The sequence below is a fragment of the Lemur catta genome, chromosome 1 (genome assembly GCF_020740605.2).
Source record: "Lemur catta isolate mLemCat1 chromosome 1, mLemCat1.pri, whole genome shotgun sequence".
Lineage (NCBI taxonomy): Eukaryota > Metazoa > Chordata > Mammalia > Primates > Lemuridae > Lemur > Lemur catta.
In genome coordinates, this window is record NC_059128.1 from 170,894,066 (window position 1) to 170,919,953 (window position 25,888).

The 25,888-nt window shown below is 49.0% G+C and overlaps 1 protein-coding gene across 1 annotated transcript in view; it reads left to right on the plus strand.

Moving 5' to 3' along the window:
- Positions 1-22,568, plus strand: part of ESYT3 (extended synaptotagmin 3) — a 42,292-nt gene extending 19,724 nt beyond the window's left edge. Inside the window, exons 4-23 of the mRNA XM_045539193.1 lie at positions 2,817-2,893; positions 4,340-4,406; positions 5,087-5,176; positions 5,700-5,755; positions 7,246-7,366; positions 8,799-8,969; positions 9,756-9,838; positions 11,516-11,564; positions 12,049-12,138; positions 12,597-12,659; positions 12,760-12,822; positions 13,312-13,380; positions 13,952-14,038; positions 14,789-14,938; positions 16,172-16,668; positions 17,355-17,453; positions 18,014-18,145; positions 19,669-19,774; positions 20,724-20,773; positions 21,115-22,568. Coding sequence (XP_045395149.1) covers positions 2,817-2,893; positions 4,340-4,406; positions 5,087-5,176; positions 5,700-5,755; positions 7,246-7,366; positions 8,799-8,969; positions 9,756-9,838; positions 11,516-11,564; positions 12,049-12,138; positions 12,597-12,659; positions 12,760-12,822; positions 13,312-13,380; positions 13,952-14,038; positions 14,789-14,938; positions 16,172-16,668; positions 17,355-17,453; positions 18,014-18,145; positions 19,669-19,774; positions 20,724-20,773; positions 21,115-21,151 — 2,157 coding nt within the window. The 3' untranslated portion in view covers positions 21,152-22,568. The remainder of the gene's footprint in view (positions 1-2,816; positions 2,894-4,339; positions 4,407-5,086; positions 5,177-5,699; positions 5,756-7,245; positions 7,367-8,798; positions 8,970-9,755; positions 9,839-11,515; positions 11,565-12,048; positions 12,139-12,596; positions 12,660-12,759; positions 12,823-13,311; positions 13,381-13,951; positions 14,039-14,788; positions 14,939-16,171; positions 16,669-17,354; positions 17,454-18,013; positions 18,146-19,668; positions 19,775-20,723; positions 20,774-21,114) is intronic.
- Positions 22,569-25,888: the final 3,320 nt, after the last annotated feature.

Consider the following 25,888-nt stretch of genomic DNA (forward strand, 5'->3'; position numbering starts at 1 on the left):
TGTCGCAGGATAAGATGGTCCTCGGCAAAGAAGTTTATGTTTATTGTACCTACCGTCAGGGTCCCTGTTCTAGACCAAGCTTCCTGTTTCACCCTCTGTGCCCCACTCTTCCTGTTCCAGTGCGTCCCAATGATGTGAGTCTTAACTTGATCATCCAAAATGCGTCTCCCAGGCAGAGAGCTGCTGTGACGTCTGTCACCCAGCAAATCAGAGGTGTTGGCATCCAGTCTGTTCTGGAAGGAGCAGGTGTCAGAGCGCGGGCCAGCCTGCTGAGAGCTGCCTGCCAGCCCTGCCTGGCTAGGCCCTAATAGGGGCTGCGCTAGGCATGCCTGAGCCCTGGAGATTCTGGTTTATGCCACGCAGACTCTGCCAGGACAGGCTTGTGCCAGCATGTGTTGGTTCGTGTATTCATCCCTTGTTCCATCACCTGTGACTGAGCGCGTGCTGTGCACTAGGCACCCCAGACAGAGTAGGGTGGGGCCGCGCCCCTGCCTGTGGGAGGCAGGGACATAAACTGGTGGATGACAACACGGCAGTGTGTGTGCGCACGGCGGTAGAGGAATGCATGAGTTCCGAAGTGGAGGGGTGGAGGGGCTGTGGTAGTTGGGGAAGACTTCCAGGAGGAGGTGGTATCTGAGTTGGCCTTTGACAAGTTGAGCAGGCCAGGAGCCAGGAAGCCTGCAGACTGCTGCGTTTCTAGCAGAGCCTGCTTGGCCAGGCTGCTGCTCTGGCCATGGTGTCTTTGGTCTTTGGGATGTGGTTGCTGGCAGGCGACCCCAAGAAATGATTTTTACTGTGTCAGGAGAACATGGAGGGGGAAGCTGCAGGCTGACCAGATGTCCCTGCCCTGCAGGAGAAGCACGGACTCCTGATCCTGGCATTCACGGCCCTCCGTGTCCTGACTCCTCTCGCCTCCCCTCTGTGCTCCCATTCCCCACATTTCCCCTCTTCTCCGTTCTGGGGTCACAGAGAACACCTCATGGGACCCTCCTGGGCCTGGCCAGGACTCAGTGCACTCTGTGTACCCGCTTCCTTCACACCTGTTCCTTCCGATTCCTGTGTCTATGGCCAGCTCCCCTCGGTGCTGGGGGGACCTTGGGCCAGTACTTGACTTTTTTGAGCTCCAGTTTCCTCTTGTATAAAAGGAAGGCACCACTTGTAAAGGTTGTTGTGAGGCATGAGCAACAGGCCTGGCCCCAGGGCCGCCCTGTGCGGCTGTGTGGGTTGTGCCCTGCACAGGGCCCCTGGCTGAGAGGGCCGGGGGAGGCCAGGTTCTAGCCTGGCGCCCTTGCCTGACTGTAGCCCTGGGCCAGGGCCACCCTGCCTGGCATTGAGCGGTGCTCGAATGGAGGTTACTCTCCTCTCTGTGGTAGTGACCTCTGGGCAGGGAGCCCTCCCCAGGACCTGTCTCTGCACATGGGGGTCTTGGGCTGGCTGGGCTTTCCTAGGTGCCGGGCAAACCACCCCCCTGCAGGCCCGGGCTGTGGGAGGTTCGTCACAGCGCCCTGTCGTCTGACCCAGGCTTCCATCGAGCCCAGGGTGGAGCCAGGGGCTGTGAGGTCTGAAGCTTCTACAATCCTGGGGACCCTCTTAAAGAAAAAGAATATAAAATTAAAAATGCAAAATTAGGACAAAAAATGAATATTAAGTAAATATGAGAAAGGAAGAAAGAAAATCACAGCAAGCTATACATTTTAAAAAGCTGACATATCATACATATCACAAACCCTGGAAAAACCACCTGATATTTTTAATTAACAGCTCAGCGTGTCCCTGTGATACTTTCCCCCTGCATTTTGGGCTCCGTCCTCTGAGAACCTTTTCATGTGACAGTGCATGTGTACTTACCACTTTCTATGGAGCAAATCAAAAGATGATGGATTCTTTCCTCTAATGTGATTGTTGAATATTTCCCCCAGCATTTTATTATGAAAAATTCCAAACATAAAAAAGAGTTGGAAGAATTATTCAGTGAACATCACATACCTACCATCTGGGTTGTACAAGTGTTAACTTTTTGCTGTTTTTGCTTCATTGCACGTCTTTGCATCTACCTCTCTATTCATGATTAAAAATGCATTTCAAATTAAATAGCAGACATCAGTGAACTTCATCCCTAACCACTTCAGCATACATATCATTAACTCAAATTCAAATGAAATTTGTTTTTTCTTGATGATTAATAACCAGACCCCACTCCAATGCCACCCGACAGGAGGAGGAGAGCCTGGGCCGAGGGAGAAGATGATAACATAAGAAAAATTACCTAGGCGGCTCTGGAGTGGGCACTTCAATTCTGAGGGTTAGAGCCCTCAGCAGGGACCCTGGTAACTTCCCTTGCCCTCGTGGTGCGGCTCCTACTCATCTGCAGACTTAGTTTAGATGCTTCTTCCTCCAGGAAGCCTCCACTAACATCCCCCCACCCCAGGCTGGGTTGGGAGGTGTTCCTGCAGTCCCCAGACCCCCATGTGACAGCATGGGCTGCTCCTCATCGCGAGGCCCCCATTCGCCTCCTGTGCTGGGCCGTGAGCCCACGGGGCAGGCTCGGCCGCCTTGCCCGGCCTTCTCCGCTGTCCAGTGCCCGGCACAGAGTGCGTGCTCCACAAACACCTGTGGCAGGGTAGAGAAAGAGAGGGGACACATTCCCGGGAGGGAGGTCTCAGGGGGCATGAGGGCGGCTTTCTGTGTTTGTGCCTCATCCCGAGAGTGTGGTGGTCACGAGTGTTGCTGACGAGGCCCGGGGCTAGGAGAGGGGCTGGCAGCCATGCCCTGCCGCAAGAACCCTCTGACCTAACCCTTCTGGCACCCTCTTCCAGTGCCCCAGGGTCAACGGAGTCAAGGCACACACTAACAAGTGCAACCGAAGACAGGTGGTCCTGGACCTGCAGATATGGTGAGCCCTGTTGCCTGAGGGGCCAGGTGTGCGCTGCGGGGTGGCAGGGGACACTGGGAACAGCCAGTTTGAAGATGGAAAGGCACCATACACACTCTGATTTGGGGTGTGAAACCCCTCACTGGACCCTCCCCCTGGGGCTGGGGCATAAGGTCCTTCTTGAGGAGGGAGAGGAGTGTCAGGATGATGAAATGGAAGAATGACAGGTTCCAGGGGAGCCACCTCTGACCCCTTGGCCCAGGCCTGGCTTCTGCCATCCCATGGCACACTCTGGGTATCAAAGCACAGACAACAGCTTTCTTGGAAGCCATGGCCAGGCCACCTGGTGGGTCAGACCAACTGCCTCAGAGAGGAGGTGGCTGGAGGGAACAGCTGTGACAAGAAGATCTGGGATCTTGTAGTGAGGCCTGGAGAATTCCAAGTGCAGACTGTGAGAGGCTAGCTGGAGAACTGGGCTTTGTGGCTCCTCAGGAAAGCTAGAGGACACGAAGACACATCAGTGACTAATTCAGGGGATTGGGCAAGGGTATCTCTTTTGAATGAGGTTCATAATGGGCTTGAGTCAGGAAGAAGGGAGATTCAATCCAGGAAGTCTTCCTGGAGGTGGCGAGATTTGAATTGTCCTTTAAAAGGCAAAGGGTCAACTCCTGAAGTTCCAGAGTGTTGCCATTCCTTTCCAGTGTTTCATATTTCCTGTCCTTAGCCCAGAGGCTGGCACTGAGAGCATATTGGGAAGACAGGAGCCAGTTCTGGGACTACCCATCCCCGTTTGGGGGCCAGTCTCAAGTGTATTGGGATAGTGATGGGCTATCCATTGCTCCTGGCCCCTGGGGCTCTGCCATAAGATCCCTGCATGAATAGCTGGGGCACACTGAGGTCATCTGGCCCACTCAGCCACTCAGGCAGCTCCTGGGGTTCCCATCTCCTCCATCCTCTCAAGGGGCATCCGCATTTCTGTTACTTGTGACACTGGGCTCCTGTGCCCGTGCCCTGCAGATGTTTGACAGCCGCTCTCTCCTCCCCTTAGTCTCCTTCAGTCCATTGACGGGGTCTCCTGATCTTCACCCTCAAGGGCACCCACCTGGCCTCCCTGTGCCCATCACCTGGCAAGAGCCATCAGCTGGACTCGGGCTCCTGTCCTGAGGGCTCATTACCTTTGCCCCCCTCCACCCCCAGCACCACCTGGGACAGTGGCTGGATGTATACAGCAGGGGCTGCTTCTGTGCCCTCGTGGGAGAGACCTGGGCAGAGATGGGGCAGGGGGCAGCAGTGTGGAGAAGTGGGCGATGTATTTACCAAGAGCCCCTCCTTTTCATCTTTGCGGTATTATGGGGCTTGGCGACTGGCTACCCAAGCTCAGGCTGTGTGATGCTGGGCAAGTTTCTCAACCTCTCTGAGCGGTGGACCCGCCCCTCCCCCAACCTTTCCTGTCCCTCCCTGTTTCAGCTACATCGGGGACTGTGAGATCAGTGTGGAGCTGCAGAAGATACAGGCTGGTGTGAACGGGATCCAGGTGGGTGGGGCCCAGCCTGGCTGCCTCAGTTCCAGCCCCTGGGGGTGGGGACCAGGGAAGGGGGAAGCGGGCTCATGCCAGAGCAGGATGCAGGAGGCAGCGAGGGCACCAGACACAGAGGCTGGTGACCAGAGAGGAACTGCTGGCATGAGGTCACATGGCCGGGAAGTGGCGGCTGGGCTTTACCAACCTGCTGCTCCGCCTCCGGGTCCCACACGCCTGCCTCTGATGGCAGAGGCCCCCAGAGGCTTTGGCTGCCCGCACAAGTAGAGGTGGTGCTCGCGGGGTGACGGACAGCCATCGCTTAGAAACCGAGGTGGGCCCAGGAGGTGGAAATAACTCATGCCAGGAGTAGAGGAGCTGAGTTGGGGCTGGAAATGGCTCCTGGGTCCCCGCTGGCTGGGCCAGCCTGAAACTGGGCAAAGGCTGCAGGTCCCTCGGGCCAGCGCACCAGAGGGAGGCAGTGGGGGCCGGCTCGTGGCCCCTGGTGGCCGGCAAAGGGGGCACACCTATGTCCAAGCCTCTATACCCTGCGTGACAGCAAGTGGCCTATGGCAGGTGGTCCTGACATTTGGGGGTGGCATGGGCATGAAATGAGGCTGCAGATGGCCTCAGCCAAGCCCAGCAGGCGTGGGAAGAAAGGAGGCTTGGGCCCCTCATGGGCCTCTGTGCCCATCCAGTTGCAGGGCACCCTGCGGATCATCCTGGAGCCCCTCCTGGTGGACAAGCCCTTCGTGGGAGCCGTGACTGTGTTCTTCCTTCAGAAGCCGGTGAGTCCCGGGGACGAGAGGCCGGCCTGCTGCCCCTGTGAGTGAGCATTTGTCCGCTGGACCCCAGACATTGGGTTTGAGCTCACAAACCCCACTGTCCTAGCCCGCCTAGACCCGGGCGCTCACACCCTGTCTCATTGAATCCTTAAGGCAGCCGGAGGAGCTAGACTCTGCCCTCCCAGAGAGGAGGCAGCTAAGCTCAGAGCACACAGATGGCCTGAAGTGGGGCTGAGACTCAAAGCAGAGCTCTGGAAGTCCAGGCCGGCCGTGGCCACGTGCCTGGCCCGCTCCTGGGGGGGTCCCTGCGGGAAGCAGCAGGCCCGGCGGCCCCTGCCCCATCCTGTGCTAGAGCTTGGGCCTGGGCGCCCCTGGGGGCCTGAGCAGGGCCGGGAGGAGCCCTCAGCTGCCTGACACCCCTGCAGAAGGCGCCTCCCAGCAGGCCGGGTTTTCCGTTCCTTCACAGAGGTGTCGGCCCTGGGCCCCCAGCCCTCTGCAGCCTAACAGCCCCCCTCTGCCCCTGCAGCACCTGCAGATCAACTGGACAGGCCTGACGAACCTGCTGGACGCGCCAGGAATCAAGTAGGGGCCTGGGAGAGCCGCCAGGGAGGTCCTAAGCGTGGGGGTCCTCGGGGCTCTGCGTCGCGCTCGCATGGCCGGGGCCCTGTTCTCGGGGCGCACGGAGGCCCTGCCCTCCCTCTGCGGGGGAAGAGCGTGCACGTGTTTGCGGTGGGCGCGGGAGGCTGACGGTGTGTGCGGCCTCCGTGGGCAGGCACTGTGCCCGGAGCGGGCACACGCACACGCACACGCACGCCGTGAGCGAGAACTGCTTTGTTGAATGTCGGGCTGAGGGACGTTCAGGTCTCTGTCCTGCTGCAGGGGAGAGTGGCTCTGATCCGATGAGATGTGGTGCTAGAGGAGGCCGTGTGGGCTAGCAAGAGGCGAGCACAGGCCCTGGAAGTAGACCCGGCCAGCTCCTGGCTCTGTCACTTAGCAACGAGTGACAGTGGATGAGTTACTTCACTTCTCCAGGCTCTTCCTCAGTAAAAGGGGAGCCTGGTTCCTGTCTTGGGGTCCCTGGGAGAACACTCAGGTGTGTGTGGTGGCAGCACAGTGGGTGTGGACGCACGAGTGTCGTCCTTTCTTCCTCATTCCAGCCCCTCCTCGACCCACGTGTGTGGCAAGAAGCCTGTGTTACCTCCCCCGACCATGGTCACAAACCCAGGGTAGGAGGGCGGCTGTCACCGCAGAGGCCAGCGAGGAGGAGCTGGTCCTGGAGACCCCACCTTCCTGGGGCCAGGTGAAGGCTGCTCGCACAGCCCCAGACCCACTGAGAGGAGCAGAAAAGGGTTCCGGCCCTACTGGATGGCTCAGGGGAGGGCCACTCAGCTCGCTCACTGGGGACACCCACACTGATCTCAGGTGCTCTGGACAAAGAGAATGCAGGCGTGCACTCTTTCATTCAAAAAATATTTATTAAGCACTTACACTTTGTGCCGGGCCTGTTCCAGGCCATGTCCCTGTCTCCCTGTACCGGGAGGTAGAGTCAGGCAGTGCAGAGAACGTGAGCGATGTCAGGGAGTGGAAGGGCTGTGTCGCAGCACCTGCTGTGGCCTAGGCGCTGTTCCCAGCACCTCGCACCACTTGCTCATCCCACAGCCACCGTAGGAGTAGACATTAATAGCCCCATGGCAGAAATGAGGACGCCAAAGTCCAGAGAGGTCAGCGACTTGCCGAGGTCACACAGCTAGTGGTGGTGTGGCTGAGATTGTAACACAGGCTTAGGGGCCCCTGCTCTAAGCCACCATGCTGTGCCGTCTCAGGGAACAAAGCAGGATAGGGGCATGGCGTGGGGACGAGTAGCGGGAGGGCTGCTGTTGCCACAGAATGTCGGGTTGTCACAGTGTATACATACCCCCGCCTGCATCCGGGCAAGATGGGGTCAGGGCTGTTTTCTAGGCAGGGCCCACTCTGCCAAGCTGGCCCTGGTTCCAGCTCTGCAGATGGACGGAGGGGCAGGTAGCATGGGGAGGAAAGGCCCCGTCCACAGCTGGTCTTGCCTGGCATTCCAGTGAGGTGTCAGACAGCCTGCTGGAGGACCTCATTGCCACCCACCTGGTGCTACCCAACCGCGTCACTGTGCCTGTGAAGAAGGGACTGGATGTGACCAACCTGCGCTTCCCTCTGCCCTGCGTGAGTACCCAGTACCAGCCACAGAGCCCTGGGCCCAGTGCTGAGGGACAGATGGGTGGTCGGGGGGGTGTCCTGTCACCTTGAGTGCGTTCTCAGGTGGCAATCCTTATTTCTGCCCTGTGAGAGCACGCCCCTTTAATAGGGAGGAGAATGAGGCTTGGGGAAGCTGAATGACTTGTCCAAAGTCACCCATCTGGAGAGGAGAGCTTTATCACTAAATACGTCATGGAGATCACACCATGCTAGTGTGGATCGAGATCTTCCACATTCATTTTTTTTGGAAACAGATCTTGCTCTGTCGCCCCAGCCAGAGTGCACTGGCGTCATTATAGCTCACTGCAACTTCACACTCCTGGGCTGAAGCCATCCTCCTTTGTCAGCCCCCCTAGCAGCTGGGACTACAGGCACACACCACTACGCCCAGCTAGTTTTCTATTTTTTATGGAGACGGGGTCTCACTCTTGCTTAGGCTGGTCTCAAACACCTGAGCTCAAGTGATCCCCCTGCCTCAGCCTCCCGAGCAGTTGAGACTACAGGCATGCCCGCGCACCACCACGCCCAGCTAATTTTTCTATTTTTAGTAGAGACAGGATCTCCTGCTTGCTCAGGCTGGTCTCAAATTCCTGAGCTCAAGCGATCCTCCTGTCTCGGCCTTCCAGAGTGCTAGGATTACAGGCGTGAGCCACCACGCCTGGCGAGACCTTCCTCATCCCTTTTAACAGCTGGAGAGTACTCCACTCTGTGAATGTACTGAAGTTTGTTCAGCCAGGTCTCCACTGGTGGACAGCTGTGTTGAGTCTTTTGCTTTTATAAATAATAGTGTAATGAATAGCCGTGAGCACATGTCTTTTTATGTTTTTGCTAGTATGCCCTTGGGATAGATTGCTAGAAGTTGGATTTTGGGGTCAAAGGGTAAATGCATGTATATTTACTGATATTTAAAAAAATAATATTTCTAGGAAGGAGGTATACCTTAAACCCCATGAACTTTGCTTTTGCTAATCCCTGTGCTCTGTTCTTTGTAAGAAGTTATTTTTTTTTTTTTATTTCTTTTTTAACAACCATGCATGTGAGTGTGGGGAAGGGGTCTGCCCTACAGCTTAGCCCAGAGTGTGGTGGGGTGGCGGGGTTGTTGGCACAGGAGGGGCAAATAGCCGCAGTTTGGAGCAGTTTGGAGGCAGGGAGTGTAGGCAGGCCAGGGATGTGGGCAGACTTCCTAATGCCGTGGAGAGAGCCCTGGGCCCTGCCGTCACTCGCTGTGTGGTCTTGGACAGGTCACTGCTATCTCTGGCTTCTGACTCCTTGTCCAGACCAGGGACGGGCAAGATGGGGGTGGGGGGATTTCTGATGGCTTTTTCTCTGATATTCTGGGTATTGGGGGCTGGTGTGGCCCAGGAAGTAGCTGTGAGTCCTGGGCTTGGGCAATTTCCAGGGCGTGATCAGAGTCCACTTGCTGGCGGCAGAGGAGCTGGCCCAGAAGGACCACTTCCTGGGCCTCCGAGGCAAGTCAGACCCCTACGCCAAGGTGAGCATCGGCCTGCAGCATTTCCGGAGCAGGACCATCTACAAGAACCTGAACCCCACCTGGAACGAGGTGTTTGAGGTGAGGGTCTCAGTGCCCTCCAGGCTCCACTCTGGGTCATGCTGGGCACAGGCAAGGGAGGGCCTTTCCCTCACGTACTCACGGGGCAACACGAGCCCCGGGGAGTGGGCCTTGGAGACGGGCAGGCAGGTCTGTGCAGTTTCTGCTTCCCGTACGTACCAGGCTTCCAGAGGCGGAGGGGCAGCCCACAGGCAAATTCCTACCTCCTTTCCCCACCACGGTTGGCTTTGTTAGAAGTTTTCAGATCAAACTAAAAGAACCTCAGAGGAAGTTCTGCCCCACTCCTCCCAGGCTTCCCTGCCAGAGGCAAGCACCAGGAGCCTGAAGTTGTCACAATCCCTACTGCTTGAAGGGTGGGACCACAGCCTGTCTAGGCCTTGAAGGCCCTCTGATTACACCTCCAAGGTGACCCCTCCCAACACATCATGTGGGTGATTTGTAACATTTGGGGGGAGGCAGTGGGAGCAGGGCTGATAAAAGGCAGCTTGGCTTCCTGGTGTTCCAGACCCATGGGGCCAGGGGAGTATGACAGGCAAGTGCTCTGGGAGCTGCTGTCCCCTGAGTACCCGCTCTGCCGCAGGCTGGCACGTGTTGTCTCTAATACTTTCTTCCACACTGCAGGGGAGGGACATCACTCCCTTCTCATGGGTGGGGTTTTCAAGGCACTGAGAAGGCCAGGAACCTGCCAGGGCTCTGAGCTGGGAACTGGCTCCCCTTGGGTCCTACGTAAGGTCAGTTCATCGGTCGTGCTGGCCAACAGGTTGAGACCCCTGTCTTTCCTTCTAGTTCATGGTGTATGAGGTCCCTGGGCAGGACCTGGAGGTGGACCTGTATGATGAGGATCCTGACAGGGATGACTTCCTGGGCAGGTGAGGAGGACAGTGGAGCTGGGCTTGGGGGCAGCCTTCCCTCCCCTCCCCGGCGCTGGGCCAGGCCTTGGGCCACGGCACCCCTGCTTCCATCACTCAGTGACCTGCAACCCTCTCTGGCCACTCTGACCTGGGGACTGTGCCAGGCCACCTGCCCCACTTTTCCATATTCCTGCCACAAGCCTTTCTAGATGTCTCCTGAGTGCCCAGCCCTGACCTAGGCCCTGGTGGGGTACGGAGAGGGCTTCAGGGTTTGTACACCTTTGGCTTTGCTTTCTGGCCTCCTGATAATGTACCCAGGTGTCCCCGTCTAGAGTAGTGGGCAAGGCTGGCATGGGCTAGGCGCCCAGTCCCAAGGGACCCTGGCTGTGCTCTCAGGGCTGGAACCCTCAGGGTTATGGGAGGACTGAAATGGCCAGGGTGGGCTGGCTAGCAAAACCCCAAATTTCTATGTCTCTCGGTCCAGCAGTCCCACCCCTGGGAATCTCCTGTAAAATAAACACTAGAACCTGAAATGTTCATTGCAGAAGTTATCTGTAGTAGCAAAACAACCCACTGGAAATATGAATATCCAGCCTCAGAGGATATTGGCTGAATGTTTGAATAAGTTTGCCATTGCTAAACTACAGAATAGTCTGCAGCTTTGAAAAATAAGTAGAATCCATGCTGTGTTAGTAAGTGGGGGAGAACAGTTGGGAGTAACCTGTCATTTGTTTGATCCTCCAGGAGAGCCCCTCGAGTATGTATTTTTGCGTGTGCATATGAGCAGAGAAAGGTGTGGAAGCTACACGGCGGCCTTTAAACATTGCTCATCTCAGATTAGGAGGCAGAGAAGGGAGTTTTACCCAGATCTTCAGGGGGCTCCTGTATTGTTTAGCTTGTTTCCATGAGCACATAATTTTAAAAAGTAGAAATAAAACAAAATGGGCGGGGCACAATGTGACAGCCCAAGAAACAGCCCACCAGCAGATGTTGCTTACCATTTTTTGGTTTTCATCTTAATGAAAACAGTTGCAGTTTTTGTAATGTTGCAGATTAGAAATGTGGCCTGTGGGTCTTGCTTTATGTAACTGAGCTCTGGTGTGTTTTGTGCTCAGCTGTGCTAACAGTTACGCAGATTTACACTATCCCTCTGGCTATCAGGCCGGCCCTTCTGGCTGGCCTTGGTTCCAGGCAGGTTAGGGGGACGCTGTGATGTGGGTGTTACCTCCTCTCACACACACGTGCCAACTATACTTATCCTTTGCAGGGCACTTAGGGCAGTTTTGGAAACCAAAGAGCATTTGGGGTTGTTAAAATGACTGGGGGAGGTGATGGCCCTGGCATTTAGAGGGCACAGGACTGGGAGGCTAAATTCCTGCAACGCACGGACAGTTTTGTACAATGGAGATTCATCCCACTCAGAATACCAGTAGCACCGTCATTGTGAAATCCCGAGGCGACGTGTCTAGCAGCCTCTGCTCCCCGGGCAGCACACCCCCTGGGAGCAGCCCTGATGGTTATTAGCTAGTCCTTCCTTCACCTGAGCCAAAATTGGTCTCCCATTGGTTCCATGGGATGAATGAGATCCTCCGTCTTAATGGTCCCACTGACATTTCAACATAGATTCCAGGGTGTGCCTCCACACCCTCTGCTGCCTGCCTCCTCTGAGCTGCCCCCTCTCCCTGTGTCTTGCAGCCTGCAGATCTGCCTCGGGGATGTCATGACGAACAGAGTGGTGGATGAGGTAGAGTTGGTACCTGCAGCCCCGCGGGAGTTTCAGTGTAGCCCCCCTCCCTACGGACAGCAGGTTGCTTCAGCCCGGCGAGTCCGATGAAATGGGCCCCCTCTGTGCTGCACACAGGGCCCATCCTCAGGGCCAAGAGCTGGTTGAGGCACAGATGGCTCCAGGGAACTCCCCAGGGCCTGCTTGGAAGAAGCTCCCCTGAGAAATGCCCATGGCCTAAGGAACCCCAGCAAAGGACAGTGACATCATAGGGGAGGGCAGGCTAGACATGGGTTTTCCATCCTAAATGGTAGCACTTCTGCCTTCCTATAACCACGTCTCCCAGTCCCCGTGAGCCCAGAGTGACCCTGTCTGGGCTGGTCCACGTTTTCCCTGGAGCCCCTGCTAGGGCCCTACCAGTCCCAGGACTGGGCTGCCCCAAGAGGGTCAGTAGCATCTCCCCGGCCCTTACCTCGAGCTTTCTACCCCTGCTCTCGCCCCACAGTGGTTTGTCCTCAATGGCACCACCAGCGGGCGGCTGCACCTGCGGCTGGAGTGGCTTTCACTGCTCACTGACCAGGAAGCTCTGACCCAGGTGAGTGCAGGGTGTCAAGGACTCCCTGGCAGGAAGGTGGAGGGTCCCATGTGACACAGGCTGTGTGCAGGTGGAGGCTGAGAGGGAGACGGAGCCCCTGTCCTTGCTCACTTGGACAGTATGTCACTCAGCCCCTGTCTCCAGAGGGGAGTTCCTAATCTCTCAGCAAATAGCTCTGAGCACCTCAGTCAGCTTCAGGAATGATGGGGTCCTTAGAGCTCCGTGTCAGTGCCTGTCATCCAAGTTCATAGGGAAATCCACCCTTGTGTCTAACTTGAATCTGTCATGCTGCAGGAGCATTCTTAGCCTCAACAAAAAGCTAAGTTGTGAGAGATCTTACTGCTAGTCTGGAGTGTAAGGGCTGGCTGGCTTCCTTCTGCCATGAGTAGGTGTCCCCCAAACCAGTCCGTGTCTCCTGCTGCTGCAGGCACCCAGTGAGGGTCTGTGTGTGTTTGCAGGACCATGGTGGCCTTTCCACTGCCATCCTCGTGGTCTTCTTGGAGAGTGCCTGCAACCTGCCGGTGAGTGGCGACGTGTCCTGAGTGTCATACTCCCCGACCTTGGGCCCATCAGTTTCACATGTCCATGTGTTCCTTCAACCCTATTATTCTTGTGCTGCAGAGAAACCCTTTTGACTACCTGAATGGCGAATATCGAGCCAAAAAACTCTCCAGGTTTGCCAGGGTGAGTGAGTGTGTGACTGAAAACTCCGGTGAGGGCAAATCATGGTTCCCCTTCCCCGGAGTAACTGCAACTGTGGACACACAGCCTGGGGGTAACAAGAGGCGTTGACTGTGGAGTCTGTTGTGCCAGGCACTGGGCTTGGCAACTTGTCTCCCACATTTGTTATCCTTGAGTCCCACGTTGACTGTGTGTCATTAATTTTTATTGCCATTTTACAAACAGGACCCAGAAGTTAAGTGCCTGCCTGGGTCACATAGCTAAAAAGAGGAGCCAGAACTTGGCTCTACCCTGCGGTCAGTCCTGTCCTGGTGCTTGCACCGTAACGACAGCCCGGGGTGCCCGGGAGCACCAGAGCAGCTTCTCTCACGGGGAAGCCACTGGCCGGCCCCAGGTCCTCCTGATCCTCCTGATCCTCCTGGGAGGTGGGGCGGGGCTGTCTCAAGCTGAAACTCATGTGCCACTTTCACTTGTGGATTTGCTCCCTCACAGAATAAGGTCAGCAGAGACCCTTCTTCCTATGTCAAGCTGTCCGTAGGCAAGAAGACACACATGAGTAAGGTAAAATAGCTTGGTATACAGTCCTGGGGTAAGGAAATGGGCCCCAACCCTTTTCAGGGAGAGAGGCAAAAAGGAAGGGAATTAACTTAAAACAAATGCCTAGTAGGCCCTTTATTTTATTTAGTCCTTACAATAACCTCACAAAATAGTTATATAGTTCAAAAATCTGAGGATCAGAAATAAATGATTTACCCAAGAGCACATGCTACAAGCAGCAGAACTAGGGTACAAGCTAGGCCGTAGTTCCAAAGCCCGTGTCCTTTCCACCACACCATGACGTTTCTCCATCCCGCAGCAGAAATCCTGGTGCCCCCGCCTCCTCTGAAGTGTGCTCTAAGGCTAGTATAATTTTCAGCCCCATAAAACTTCCTGGCAAAGCACTCACTGCTTTTGAATCTGGCTGTCTGGCCCTAGTGCCTCGCACTGGCTGTAGCGTGTGTGGGTCTGATCCCTGGGCAGACACAGGACAGGTTCCCAGTAGTACCTGGTGGCCAGAGTGAGAGCAGAAGGTGCCGGTACCTGGCTCTGCCCAACCTGACCCTTCAATGATCTCTCCCTCTTCTGTTCCCAGACCTGTCCCCACAGCAAGGACCCTGTATGGAGCCAGGTATTCTCCTTCTTTGTACAGAATGTGGCAGCTGAGCAGCTCCATCTGAAGGTTTGTCTGACATTGAGCTCTTGAAACAGTGAAGAGGTTTCTAAGCCAGGTGGGGTGGGGAGCTTGAGTGTGTCCTAGGGCACAGGTTCTCCTAGCAGTATTTAAAGTCAGCCCCCTGTGGGTGGGAGAGGACCCTGAGGCTCCACAAGGCCTATCTCCTTGAGGCTAGTGCTCAAGGTCATTGTGCAGGAGGCTGTGGGAGGACAAACCCTCAAGTTCCTTGGCTTTCCCTACAAAAGGTCTTTACAGTTGCTACATAGCACCCAGAGTGATCTGTGTTGGAATCTACCCAGGACACCAATAATGGTGTACTTCTTTAAAAATATATTTCATTTAATCTTCACAAAAGATCTACAGAAGAGAGTTATCATCTTTTGTATTTTACACGAGTGAAGAGAGGCTAAAACAATGACTTATCCAAGGTCTCATGACCAACAAGTGCTGGAGCTGAGATCTTTTGAGTCCCGAGCCCTGCCTGGATGTCCCATCATGAAGGAGCACAGCTCTCAGTCCCTAAGGCCTCCATGGCCTTGTGCATTTGACAGACTGGCCTCACGCAGATCATAACTGCCTCTACCCTGAGTCACTACCTTCCTCTACTGAAGGCAGTTTCCAGAATAGGACCAGATGCTAATGGAAGCACAGTATATACTTGCTGAAGTGAACCCAGACCTGGCTGGGGCCCAGACAGTACTGGTAGTGCAGTGGGGCTTCGTTATCCTCTTGTTTTATGACTGCTCCACTACCCAGGTGCTTGACGATGACCAAGAGTGTGCTCTGGGAGTGCTGGAGTTCCCCCTGTGCCAGATCCTCCCCTACGCTGACCTCACTCTTGAGCAGCGCTTTCAGCTGGACCACTCAGGCCTGGACAGCCTCGTCTCGATGAGGCTGGTGCTTCGGGTAAATCTCCCCTGTTCCCTGGGGGAGGGGGAGGGGAGCTCTGGCTATGGAGCAGGGTGAACGGCCCCAGCACTAAGCACCTGCTCTGTGTCTGGAAGGTGCCAGGAGATGGATTCATGTTTTTCATCAATTTTGAAATATTGTCAGCCATTATCTCTTCAAATATTGCCTCTTCCATCCTTTTTAAATTCCTGCTTCTAGAATTTCTATACTGAACCTTCTCATCTATCCTCCATGTCTCTTGACCTCACCTTCATATTTCCCATCTCTTTATCTCATGGTGCTACATTCCAATTTCCTCAGAGCTGTCTTCCAGACCACTAATTCTTTTTTTGGCTATGCCTAGTTTGTGTTTAACCTGTTCATGGTTTTTAATAATGGTGATTTTTCATTTCTGATTTTATCTTTTCCAAATCCATGTGGTCTTTTCTGATAGTATTTTATTATCTCATGTTTACATTCTATCTTTAGTCATTTGAAAATAGTTATAATGTATGTTAATTCTATTAATCTGAAGATCTTGGGAGTTAAATTTTTAGTTTTGTCTGCTGATGCTTTTTTATGGTGATTCATTTCTATGTTTCTAACTTGGGTTGCAAACATGTTCAATGTTCCTTTTTGATCTGGATTGAGGTGGTTCTCTTCAAAGAGGTCTGCTTTTGCTGTAGCCACGTACCTCAGGCATTATAAGTCTGAGTCCATTCTTATATTAATTTCTTAACTTTGGGTTTCGAGATCCCACAGACCCTGTACAAATATGAACTCAAAATTCATATTTGAGGACAGTCCTATAAGGTGCCATATTCTTAGGGAAGACTTTGTCCCCCTAACCAGAGTACAGGCTAAGACAAACACACCTCATCAATCTTTGTTGGTGGGTCTCTCAGTCACACATTGACCCCAAAGCCTCTTCTCCCAACTCCTTGAATTCCAAGGTTGGTAAATGACCCTAGGAAAGCTTAACTTTTATTTTTCAGTTTTCTCTTTTTTAAAAGAATTATCCTTACTTTCTTGTGAATTTGGCTATGCATTTAAAAGGATGTTTGTTTCATTTTATTTGGCATTTCTAACAAGGTTTTTCAGAATATTCAAACTACCATATTTATTGCTGGAAATGCAAGTCCCTAGGAAAGGTCTTGATAATTGACGACTGAGAGGGAAGGAGAAACACAGTGGCTGAGGTTGTGGAAGTGGTGGGCCCAGCCCATAAACCACCTTGTCATCTGCTTGCAGTTCCTGCGTGTGGAGGAACGAGAGCTGGGGAGCCCATACACAGGACCCGAAGCCCTAAAGAAAGGCCCTCTGTTCATCAAGAAGGTGGCCACCAACCAGGGTCTCAAAGCCCCACCCCAGGGAGAAGGCCCTGCAGATTTGCCATGTCCCTCAGAACCTGCTTCTGACACCAAGGAAGCATCCAAGAGTACCACAACCACCACCAGTGCTACCACTGCTGCCACCGAGCCCACACCCCAAGAGACAGGCCCAGAGCCCAAAGGCAAGGACAGTGCCAAAGGGCTCTGTGAGCCCATGGGGGAGAAGAAGAGTTCAGCCACCATCTTCCTGACTGTCCCAGGCCCCCACTCTCCAGGGCCCATCAAGTCACCCAGACCCATGAAATGCCCTGCCTCCCCATTCGTATGGCCGCCCAAGAGGCTGGCTCCCAGCATGTCCTCGCTCAACTCCCTGGCCTCTTCCTGCTTTGACCTGACAGATATCAGCCTCAACATTGAGTATGCACTTCTCTGCTTAATCTTTTCTAAAATCACCTGCATGAAAAATACTTCCCTGGATAGAAAAGTAGATATGAATTTACATTTCTGTGCAAGTTCTGGTTTTTCACAAAATTATCTTCATGAGATGCAGCATGGTATGATAGAAAGAACAAAGAACAAGGGGGAGAAAGCCAGTCCAGTTATGGCTCTAGTTATGTACTGACTGTAAAATAGATGCTGGGCTTTGGTTAAGGTCCCTTCCAGCAGAAACATTTCCTAAATTCTAAAGAGTTATACTGGGATGATATAGAAAGCTTAAAATGTGGAATTATGTAATAAATGGTTGTCATTTATGAGGGGTTTATTATGGGTTTAGCATGTTATCTAATTCAATCTTCACAATAACCCTACCCTACAAGTTAGAACTTACTATCATAAAGGTCTATCACCTCAGGTCCCACAAGGAATCACGATACAAAGGCAGATCCCACTTCAGGGTTCACACTCATCTTACTGTGAAGTAGGATCATTATACGTGAATGCTGGATGGAACTGACTTCCAGCTGAAAGGAACCTTACTGAGAATTATTTTATTTACCCACATGGCTCTACGTTCAAGCAGGACATGCTTCTCTGTCTCAGGGGTCAGGGGAGAGGGCCAATACCTGTAATGACAAGAGAAGTGACCAACTCTCTCTTTACAGAAGTGGGGATCTCAGGCAGCAGCGGCTGGGTGAGATTCAGCTCACAGTGCGCTATGTATGTCTGCGGCGCTGCCTCAGCGTGCTAATCAACGGCTGCAGGTAAGGGATTCTAGGGCCAGTAAGGTCCTTTGGGAAGGGAACATCAGGTGACCCTAAATCAGAGTAGGGGTACTGGGAGCAATGACCAGGGCATGTAGCCCCCATGGTAAATAAGTCGCATGTTGGGAAGAAGTGAGATTTGAAGCCTGCACTCTGTGAGTGACAAAGTCTTCAAAGGGATACTTTGGTGGTCACTCTTCAGTGGTGCTGATGGGCTCAAGAACCAAGAGCCTTGCTCAGACACCATCACCGCAAAAACTGTCTGGCGAGCTGGTTGGTAGCCAGGACATTTTCTCAAGAGGAAATCTCCAACTTGCCTTAGATGGAAAGTACTTGCTCTACCCCAAACTTTATAAAAATGCGTTTTCAAAACCATGCATCTGATATTTTGTCCTCTAAATTCTGCAGACTTTCACTTTTTGGTCCTCTAGACTACAAAGCATTTCTATCCTCAAGCCCATCTAAAGCTGAATGGCTAGTATAGCTTTCTCCCAATGATTTTTTTCAATGTTTGAAAACCAGGGGCCTTTTTTATCTCATTCTCTCTGAAACCAAATCAGAAACCTGACACCATGTACCAGCAGTGGAGCTGATCCCTATGTCCGCGTCTACTTGTTGCCAGAAAGGAGGTGGGCGTGTCGTAAAAAGACTTCAGTGAAGCGGAAGACCCTGGAACCCCTGTTTGATGAGACGTAAGTGGACCATTGGCCTGCCTAGAGTGCCTCATTCATTCATGTATTTGCCAAGCACCTGCCGGTATCTCTGACTTTGTGAAGCTTCTGTGTTTTAGCGGGAGAAAGGCAGTGCCAGGGCAGTTTATCAAAATGTCTACCCACATTTACTGCCTGTAGAAGCTGGCTAAAGTGTTCCTAATTATGGAGTGTTCCCTACTCTTTCTCTTTAAATGAAATCTCTTTGGCAGTAAAAGGATTTGAATCTGTCTAGTCAAGTATGTTTCTTTTTTGATCTGTTTTAATTCCAGCAGTTAGAAATAAACATTCCTTGAACCTAAGGACCTAAAATTTCCCCTAAAGCTCCAGGCTTTTTAGCCTGTCTTCCCTCCTTCAACAAAACATAGGTGGCAGGTGAAACACAGATAGCCTCTCCTGCTCCATGTGGCTTGTCCACCCATTTCCTTGAGGACAAGGCTGACAGACAGACTCTAATCACATTAATTACTTTTGATGGATCCATGGTGGCAAGTCTTATCCCAAATATTTTTATTCTTGATAATCCTCAAGGTATAATCTCATCATTGTTTCCTTCTCTTTCAGGGTCCTAAGAGAAGACATTTCTAGCAGCATAGAGATTATTATACCTCATAATTTTGGGTTCCCTCTTATCCTAGTCAATAACTACTCATTTTGGGCCCTAAGAACTAGTGTTCCTTCAAGAACTACACTTTGAGTTCAACAATATCAAGAAAGGGTGTGAGGAAGAGATACTTTATTCATTCCACAATTGCTGAATACTTCATGTTAGGTACCATCCCATATTCTAGAACCACCCAAGTAAGATTTTGCCCTCAAAGAGAGCTCTGACACAATTATAACAGGATGTCCGAACTGCTTATGTGGGAACACAGGAGGGAAAGATTTAACATTTGATTTTTGTGACAAACCTAATCTGTTAGTAATTCTCCAAATTATAATAAGCAAGATTAGCCTGAATTATCTGGAAGGCAGACTTGGGAACCCCCACCCTAAAAATAAAACTAGAAGTAAGGAGTCCAGGGACCTCTTGGGAGTATATTACAAAGCTTGTACACAAAGATTTCTCTGCCTTACTCCATAGGAGGTGGCCACTATTTTGCATGCAACTCCAGCAAACCTAACTGTTAAGTGTCCTAGCCCTTGGGTGGTCAGAAAAAAACAACTGAGAAAGGGGTTGAAGTGGTCCTCTGAGCAGGTACTGTTCAGGGTAAGGAAGGGCAGCTAAAAGAGTCAAAGTAAGATGCAAACTCCAAGCCACAGTAGTCTGAGGCACTCCTCAGAGAGGCAAACAGCCTCCTGACACTTCCAGGGTTTGTGAACAATATAGGACAGTGATTATCTGTAAAAATGATGTGTTGAGTGCTTATGAGCCAGCCCTGTTCTAGATACTCTTAATAGTCTATATCTTCCATTTTAGTAGGGAAATGAATGGAACACTTTAGATTTTCAAAAAAATGACTGAAATATGTAAATCTCATTTCCTGACTTTTTACTTCTTAAAGATTTGAATTTTTTGTTCCCATGGAAGAAGTAAAGAAGAGATCACTAGATGTCGCTGTGAAAAATAGTAGGCCACTTGGCTCACACAGAAGAAAGGAGTTAGGAAAAGTAAGTACAAGAGGGTCTCTTGGTACTCTGTCCTTCCTGGTATTTTGACTGGAGTTTACTGTGGAACATGTCCTTATAGAAATTCTGATGGAATCATTCTGGCTATTACTAGAACTGCCTTCAGGGAGGATTCAGTTTCATTGGCAGTTTTTTTGTCCTTTATCATTTTCTTGAAATGGAAGAATATAGAAGTATAAATTAATATGGATGAACCCTATTTTAACAAACCCAAGAACCTATCCAAATCCATCATTTCACAAGTATTTGAATACCCACTATGGTACTAAGTATTGTTTTGATAAATACAGCATTATGTGAAGCTTGGATCTCATTAGGTCAAGATTTTTGTAGTGATGAGATTTTACCTAAAGTAGAAGTGGAGGAAATATCCCTAGGAAGTTGCCAAGGAGAGACCAAAAATATGGTATTTATACAATGCTTTGTAGTTATAATTTAATAAGCACCTTCTATATGCATGTTTTTAAAGTCCACTTCTATGAAGTAGGTGGTATTATCCCCAATATTACAGATGAGGCAAGTTCTCTTTCTATAACATTCTTAAATAAACTTGAAAAGGAAAATTAAATTACCTGAAATTCCTAAAGTAAAACTCCAAACAAACAGCAGATCATGTTTTCCTAGGACACTGAGGTCAGGGTTTGCACTGTTCCTTTGGAGAGGCATGGTGGCATGCCTGTAGTCTTGAGAAGCTGAGACAAGAGGATTGCTTGAGGCTACAGTGTGCCGTGATCATGGCTGTGAACAGCCACTGCACTCTACCTTGGGCAACATAGTGAGACCCCATCTCTAAAATTTAAATAAATAAATAAAAGGAGCCTCTGCTCAAAGCTCTGAAACCTAAGGAGATGCCTTATGACCAATTCAGTTTATCCCAATGTTTCCTTAATGCAGTGTTTTGGAGGGGAACTAATTATTTGTGATTGTTTAGGTACTGATTGACTTATCAAAAGAAGATCTGATTAAGGGCTTCTCACAATGGTAAGTGTGCCCTTTCATTTTATCACTGTTAAGCTGCTATTCAAGACATCATCTCAGCTGCCCATATTCTCTTCCCAAAGTTTCCCTTCAGCACTACTTCAGCTCCTTTGGTTATCAAGAAGGGAAACAGATTAACAGCTTTATTTAAGGCTTTACTGCCTGCAGATCTCACCTAAAAGACCCCTCTGTAAACTCTGTATCCTTAACCCTCCCTGGTCAAGTTCGAGATGGCTTCTGCTGGTCCCACAGAGGTCCAGACAGGCAGGGCTAGGCAGCTTGTCCTGTTATGTTAGTAATGAGAGTGTGTTATGGTGATGAGTCCAAACTCAACTGTCTTACAGGTATGAGCTGACTCCAGATGGACAGCCCAGAAGCTGATGATGAGTAGTACCATTATCACCTTTATGTTAAAATGTGTTATATATGTATATTTTGTCATTTAAATCGGAACAGTCATTGGATGAAAATATATACATACATTCTTGTGTGGAATTCGACTGCATGGCTGATTAGTATAAGGAAGAGGTAGAGTTATTTAAAAGAAAGAACTACTTTTTCTTGAAATCTGGAAAAAAATGGTGTACTTGTGCCTTTAGTAAGTTATCAAAACCTCAGTGGTGATTTTTTCACTTTCGGTAAGTAATTATTTAAGACTTGCTGCAAGTGTCCTGTCCCTGACAAAGTGGGTAGGAGAGGTCTGTTTCTGGAACAGCTACCAGTACCCCTGGGCAGTGACTGAGTAAGGGAGGTCGCTTCTTTTAGGGAAATAAAAAGTGACTCAACCCAAAACTGCCAAGAGCTAACACTGCCAAAGCCCTTCTGGCTGCCACCTGTGGTACTTGTATGCCTGGAGATTGTTCCTGTATTTGACTTGGAGCTATTAATAAAAGGTATTTTCCTAATGGCAACAATGTCATAGTGATACACTTAAATACTTTGAGTTAAATACTCCGGTGTGACCTAAGGCCCAAACTCTGGCATGTGGCATTACTTCCATAGGAAAATGCAAGCCAGGTGTGTGTCTGAACTCTCACAGCGGAGCACTGGAGACTGCTGAAGAGTATCACTGCCAGGGAGGACAGGGAGCTTTGTGTCAGATATGTAAATTATATATTTAAATAAGTGCCTCTTTTGCATTTCAAACTTTATAGGACCAAATATGCTACTTGTGCCCTATGATGTTCCAATAACTGTTGTTAAGGTCATTATTCTCTCTCTTACCTGCTCAAGCAACACTCCTTGCCAGCAGTTTCCTGTCCCCACCACTGCCTTCACTGCTGCTTTTCTGAAGAATGGCAACATCCTAAAACAAAGTCTTAGTCATATTATTCTTACTTACAAATTATCTGATTTCCTATTTTCTATAAAATCAAAGCTCACTCTTTAATTTGCCTTTTAGACCTGACATAATCTGGTTTCCATTTTTTCTGCTACTTTATTCATGTGCAGAATAGTGCAAATACTAAGCCCTGTCTACTCACCTCTTAAAGGCCAATTTCAAACCCATCTGCTCCATAGTGAAATGGCCTTTCCCTACCACCTATAGCATTTACTTTCAGCATTGTACATTTTCCATTTTAATAGTTCCCAGCCTTTAACACTAAATTTAAAAAAAACATTTATTAGGTATTTACTAAGGTCACATACTAAACAACTACTTATATTGTGTTTGGTACTTAATGTTTCTGTTTACTTTACAATTTAATTATAAGCTACTTGAATTGTTTTTTACTCTCACCATCCAAGATTGTGCTAAGTACATGGAAGGTACATAATAAAATGTTTTTGTTTCTGCTGAGGTTTCTATTTTGAATGACAAATTCTCGAAATAAGGCAATTAACCCTTATCCTGTCTCCCTCACAATGACATTATAATTACTTCTTAAACAGACAAGTAACTTGAAAATGGTGTAATACACCAGAGAAGTATAAGGGAATATATCATATATTACACCCTCACAAGATGGCAGACAGACAAGTGAAAACCTACCCTTCCCCTTCCAAACGCACAGTGAACAACATTTTTTTTAAACATGGTCAATTAAAAACAACACAGGTCAAGTTTTCCTGGGGATGGGCCAAAGAGGAAAACCAACATAGAGTATAGGAGTTGAAGGTGAGTTAAAATGTTGAAAGAAAATGAGAATTTTAGCGTACACTAGACAGGAGGCAAGGTACCTAAAAAGTTTTGTCTTAACCAGAAAACAGGCCAGGCATGGTGGCTCACGCTTGTAATCCCAGCACTTTGGGAGGATCACTTGAGGCTAGGAGTTTGAGACCAGCCTGGGCAACAGGGTGAGACTCCTAGGAGACCCAGAATCCCTCACTGTCCACCTAACAACACCTTTCAATTAAGTCAGTTACAGAGATAGATAGAGCAGAGAAATAACAGAAAAGAACAAAGCCTACAAGAAATGTGATTATGTGAAGAGGCCTAACATGAGACTTATAGACATCCCTTAGGGTAAAGAAGAAAATACACAAAGATTGGATAAACTGTTTGAGACTGGCCAAAATAAACACGAAGGAGGCCCTCCTATAAGCTGTAAGGCGAAAGAAACAGGTAACTTACAAAGGAAAACCCATCAGACTAACTGCAGACTTCTCCACTGAGACCTTACAAGCCAGAAGAGACTGGGGCCCCATTCTCACTCTTCTCAAACAGAATAATGCCCAGCCTAGAATCTTGTACCCTGCAAAACTAAATCTGATGACTATGTGTCGTGGCATCTTCCTATTTGCAATGCAGGAGTCCTTTAAGCTTCTTGTACCTGGATATCTAGATTTTTAACAAGACCATCTAATCTTTGACAAAGCAGACAAACATGCACTGGGGAAAAGAATCCTTAATAAATGGTGCTGGGAAAACTGGGTAGCCGCACGTAGAAGACTGAAACAGGATCCGCACCTTTTACCTCTCACAAAAATCAACTCACAGTGGATAACAGACTTAAACCTAAGGCATGAAACTATAAGAATTCTAGAAGAAAATGTTGGAAAAACTCTTACAGACATTGGTCTAGGCAAAGAATTTATGAAGAAGACTCCAAAGGCAATCACAGCAACAACAAAAGTAAATGGGACCTGATCAAATTAAAAAGCTTCTGTACAGCCAAGGAAACTGTCCTGAGAGCAAACAGACAACCTACAGAATGGGAGAAAATATTTGCATGCTACACATCTGATAAAGGGCTGATAACTAGAATCTATATAGATCTCAGGAAATCATCAAGAAACAATCAACTCTATCAAAAAGTGGGCAAAGGACATGAACAGAAACTTTTCAACAGAAGATAGACTAATGGCCAACAAACTGAAAAAATGCTCAGCATCTCTAATCATCAGGGAAATGCAAATCAAAACCACAATTAAATATCACTTAACTCCAGTGAGAATGGCCTTTATCAAAAAGTCCCAAAACAATAAATGTTGGCATGGATGCAGAGAGATCGGAACACTCATACAGTGCTGGGGGGACTGCAAACTAGTACAACCTCTGTGGAAAGTAATATGGAGATACCTCAAAGAGATATAAGTAGAACTACCATTTGATCCAGCAAACCCATTACTGGGCATCTACCCAAAAAAACAAAAGACATTCTATAATAAAGACATCTGCACTAGAATGTTTATGGCAGCACAATTCACAATTGCAAAGATGTGGAAACAATCAAAGTGCCCATCAGTACATGAGTGGATTAATAAAATGTGGTATATGTATACCATGGAGTTCTACTCAGCCACAAGAAACAATGGTGATCTAGCATCTCTTGTATTATCATGGATGGAGCTAGAGCCCATTCTACTAAGTGAAGTATCACAGGAATGGAAAAACAAGCACCACATGTACTCGCCATCAAATTGGTATTAACTGATCAACATTTATGTGCACATACAGTAGTAACATTCATCAGGTGTTAGGCAGGGGGAAATAGGGGATGGGTATATTCACACCTAATGGGTGTGGTGTGCACTGTCTGGGGGATGGACATGCTTGAAGCTCTGACTCGGGTGGGGCAAAGGCAATATATGTAACCTAAATATTTGTACCCCTGTAATATGCTGAAATAAAAAAGAAAAATCAACACCCGCCCCAAATAGGGGGGAAAAGCATAGAATAACACAATAAATAGAAAATACAAAAGAGGATGGTTAAAAGACCTCTAAATATATTTGTAATCACAATAAACTACTAAAATCTAGAATGTCAAGTCACAAAAATAAAAAGCACAGCTACATGTGCTGTTTACACGAGGTTCACTTCAACATAGAAATACTGAAAACAAAAAGATGAAAAAGATACACCCAAGAATACTTTACATTTCTGTTTATATTAATGATACCAGACATATTAAGAGAAGGCTGCTTCCTATCGCCATTTCTACTCAACATTGAATTGTGGCCCAGGTAGTAAAGCAAAGAACAGGTAGGTATATCTAACCAAAACCATCATTATGTGCAAATGATATCATAAGTACAAAATTCAAAATAATCTAAAGACAAATTGCTAGAATTAACCAGAAAGTTTTTAGCTGGATAAAAAATAAATGTAAAAAAAATCCAATTGTAGTTCTGTTCCTTCAACAGTTAGAAAATGAAATTTGAAAAAGTTGTTATACATGCATGAAATATCAAATACTATCAACCCATTCAACAATCCCTACACGAAAATTATAAAACTTTTAAAATAAAGGTTAAAATAAATATAAAACAAATGGAAAGCTATGCCATGTTCAAGATTGGAAGACCCAACAAATGCCAATTCTCCCCAAATTTATCTATATGTTTAATGAAAGCCAACAAAAATCTTCACAGTTTATGTGAATAACTTGATAAGCAGATTCAATGTACATGGAAATACAAAGAGTGAGAAGCCTTCAACTGGATACCAAGGTTTATTTTAAAGCTGTAACAACAACTAAGGCAAGGTGGTACTAGTGCAGGGAGAGAGACAACTCAGCCAAAAGAACAGAAAAGAGCCTATTAACAGATCCATTCCCCTATATTAAATAGAATATTCAATTTATTAATAGCACTATGAGTGAAGGGAAGGGACAGATTTTCAATAAATGGTGCTGGGACAATTGGATATCCATGTGGGAAACTATGAAATGG